The following is a 3716-nucleotide window of genomic DNA, read 5'->3' on the forward strand; positions in this document are numbered from 1 at the left end:
CGGACGTCAGCCCCCGGGGGGCGGGCTTAGAGGCGAATGGGCGGGGCCTGACCTGGAATTGACAGCCTATGCTATTTTCTGTCCCTTACAGAGGGGCTGCTGGGTCTTGTCGGGAAGAGTAATCCAGATTGGCAATGACAAGGGTCGGGAAAACACATGGGAGATATTAATAATAAAAAAATAATACAAATGAACCATATAAACCCCATGGATTAAAAATAATGTGCTGCCTATTGTTGTCAGTGTGTGTTGATGGCATTGTCTGCTATAGAAATGTCTGCAGGAGATGTAATCCATGCATGCAGGTGTGACAGGTGTGATGACAGGTCGGGGATGACAGGTGTGACAGGTCGGGGATGACAGGTCGGGGTTGCAGTAGGCAGCCAGTAGGCAGAGCTAGCAGTGTGTAGCTGACCCTCAGGGGGCGTGTCCCCGCACACAATCTTATGAATGAAATTCCAGCGCCCTGTGCACCGACTCCTTATTATTCTGCTCACAGCCCCCTTCTGATTCACAGACTTGGGAGCCGATCATGAATATCAGCGAACACTTTGACGTCAGAGCTGAGATTTCTCAGCAGACCCAATGGGGCAAGAATATTAAGTGCAAGTCAAAGGCAGAGCTCTGGCAAACAGCAGCATTAGCAATGGGAACCGAGGACCGAGAGTGATCAGGAAGGACTGAGAGTAATCAGGAAGGACTGACAGTGATCAGGAAGGACTAAGATTGATCAGGAAGGACTGACAGCACTAGGACAAGGAGCACCGAGCTGGACAGACCCGGAGGAAGGTAAGAACATGGCTTGTCTCCTGTGCTCAGAGGGTTTACCCATAAGGCACAACACACTGACACCACCTGTTTTATGTCATTCATCAAAATAGAAATCTGCTTTATTTAGAGGTGATTCAGTTATTTTTAGAACTATCCTGTTAATAATAGTCATCATTATTGTAACAACAGGTATTTATGTAATAGAAAACATCCATTCACATTGATTTACAAACATAAATAGCCACCTAGAAATAGATTGCTGTGATTGCATTTCAATTCACATTTTAGAGCTCTCTATCATATAAATATCAATAGGTATAAATAGTTCCTGGGCGATGCTATGCATACATAGTACACGGCGCGCATGACGTAGGTTGCCCTAGCCTTGCCACTCTGCTATGAACAAGGGCTGAGCATGCTGGTTAGAAGTGGGTGCATTGATCTTGCACATTAGGAGCTGCAGTGCAGGCCCCTCCAGGAGAGAGTCATCTTCAGTGCAGTCTTATGTCAGTTGCATTCAGTGCAATAAAAAAAAAGACCAGAAAAATGTATTTTTGTTGAGATTTATATAAAATCCATCATGTGGTCATAGCTCACGTCTTACGTAGGATCAAGGAATGGCTGCAGCTGTTCCAAGAAGCAGGTTAAATGCGAAGGGTGCCCTGCATTAGCAGGCTGCCCAGCATGTAACAGTGGTGTTAATGATGTCTCCAGCACAAAGAGATGTATATGTTATAGCCTTACCTTAGAGAAATCCTTTATGATCAGTCTAATCCAGTCAACAAATAGATAGTAGCCATCCTAGGTGCTGGGTAAACACATGGATATATCCAGGGACAGGAGATTTTAGCTGGGAGGGTTGCAGCGTAGTTTATCCTGGGATCTATTGTTATTAAGATAAATATATCCTATCGTTTTCAGCTTTCCCGAGCAGCCGAAGCACAGGCATAAACTGTGTAATCATCTCTGTAGGAACAGACGTGCACAGAAAGACTCTTTCAGCTCACCTTGGCTGGGGAGGAAAAAGACTGCTAGCACAAAGGCACCCAGAACCTGCAAGATTCAGATCATTTATACACCATACATGTGGCCTGATCACTTTACATCTGAATGGCCAAACCAGAAAGCTGAAAATATGTCTAGAAAAAGTAGGATTTTATCCTTAGAAGAGGGCAGTGTTGATTCTCATTGGCAACTCATGGGTTAAGTTCCATACATTGGTAGACATGAATGAAAATTGTACCCATATATTCTCTTTGTAGCTAGCTGTTTTCTAGAATGAGTCTCATTTTTTTTTAATAATGACATGAAATCATTAGGCGCTGACACCATGTAGCAGAATCATTTTCAGTGATTAGCACACCAAAGCCACACTCTACAATGTGTGCATATAAAATCTGACATTGAGGGTTCTGGCTTTGTGTCTCTGGATGATGTCCCTCTCTTATCACTTTTCTTTCTCTTTCTCTTTCCATCTGCTTTGATGTGCAGAAATGCTTCACCAGCCTGTGGCTGCAGCCATGGATCAACTGCTGTATTTCCACAATGCTTCCTCTGGAAGGATGTCCCTGCACCCCTACGACCCATGGGACACCAACACCTCCACCGTTACCACATCCGACCTGTCTCCAGATGAGACTGTCAATCCATGGGACATTATTCTATGTGTAACAGGAACCATCATGGCATGTGAAAACGCAATTGTGATAGCTATACTCTTCTATACGCCCACGCTCCGTGCCCCCATGTTTATACTCATCGGCAGCCTGGCGCTGGCAGATCTATTTGCAGGTGTGGGACTTATTGTGAATTTTGTAGTCCTATATGTGTTTAATAATGAAATGGCCACACTAAGCTCTGCAGGGCTGTTGTTAGCTGCCTTCTCAGCCTCTGTCTGCAGCCTTCTAGCTATCACAGTGGACAGATACCTGTCTCTCTACAATGCCCTTACCTATCACACAGAGAGAACACTGACTTTCACTTATATAATGCTAATCCTGGTGTGGGCCTTGTGTATCTGCATTGGTTTATTACCCATCATGGGCTGGAACTGTGTTAGAGAACAGTCCTCCTGCAGTGTCCTGAGACCGGTGACCAAAAACAATGCAGCCGTATTGGCAGTGACCTTCCTCCTTCTCTTCGCCCTGATGATGCAACTCTACTTGCAAATATGCAGGATCGCTTTCCGCCATGCCCAGCAGATTGCAGTGCAGCACCAGTTTATGGCCACATCTCAAGCCTCCAGCACCAGGAAGGGAGTTTCAACCTTGTCTCTTATATTGGGTACTTTTGCACTTTGCTGGATTCCCTTTGCTGTGTATTCATTGGTCGCGGACTCAAGTTACCCTATGATATACACGTACTCATTGGTTCTGCCAGCCACCTTCAATTCAGTCATCAACCCCATTATTTATGCTTTCAGAAACCCAGACATACAGAAATCACTATGGCTTGCCTGCTGTGGTTGTATCCCACCCAGGTTCCTATCTGGGCCCAGAACTTCCAGTGATGTATAGGGACCGGAAGGGCACTTTTGAGACTGATTGTGCCAAGCTGGAAAGGAGGAAAAATAAGATGTCAAATTGTTGCTTTATTTTTTACAGTTTATATAGATGTAATGCTTTAGATTGTCAAAGGAACATGCAAAGATGCACTTACTGTTTTAACTTTTTAAATTATTTCCCAGCTGCCCATAGGAGCATTAGCTAAATATCCAGTTTTGCTTATGGAGATAAACTTTGGCTCTCACCATTGTTCCTATTAAGCTGAATTCTATGGGAATGGAAAGGTCTTGAAGAACTTCTAAGTCTATTGTCCAGTCTACCCTACTCAGTGGCATCAGGAACAATAGGAATATCTCCTGTTATCAATTTAAATTCAGTTCATGAACTCTGCAATCATTCAAAATGATGAATCAGTAACATAAGCTGCAAATAATTGGTCAT

The 3716-nt window shown here is 44.1% G+C and overlaps 1 protein-coding gene across 1 annotated transcript; it reads left to right on the forward strand.

The window, feature by feature from the left end:
* Positions 1 to 358: 358 nt before the first annotated feature.
* LOC309560945 (G-protein coupled receptor 12-like) lies at positions 359 to 3442 on the forward strand. The gene is made up of 2 exons (XM_082264643.1): positions 359 to 789; positions 2263 to 3442. Exon 2 carries the CDS (start codon positions 2265 to 2267, stop codon positions 3285 to 3287), a length of 1023 nt encoding a protein of 340 aa, XP_082120769.1. The 5' UTR covers positions 359 to 789; positions 2263 to 2264; the 3' UTR covers positions 3288 to 3442.
* The last annotated feature ends 274 nt before the right edge of the window (positions 3443 to 3716 follow it).

This window comes from Pelophylax lessonae, assembly GCF_965119305.1.
Source record: "Pelophylax lessonae genome assembly, chromosome: 7".
NCBI classification, from domain to species: Eukaryota; Metazoa; Chordata; class Amphibia; order Anura; family Ranidae; genus Pelophylax; species Pelophylax lessonae.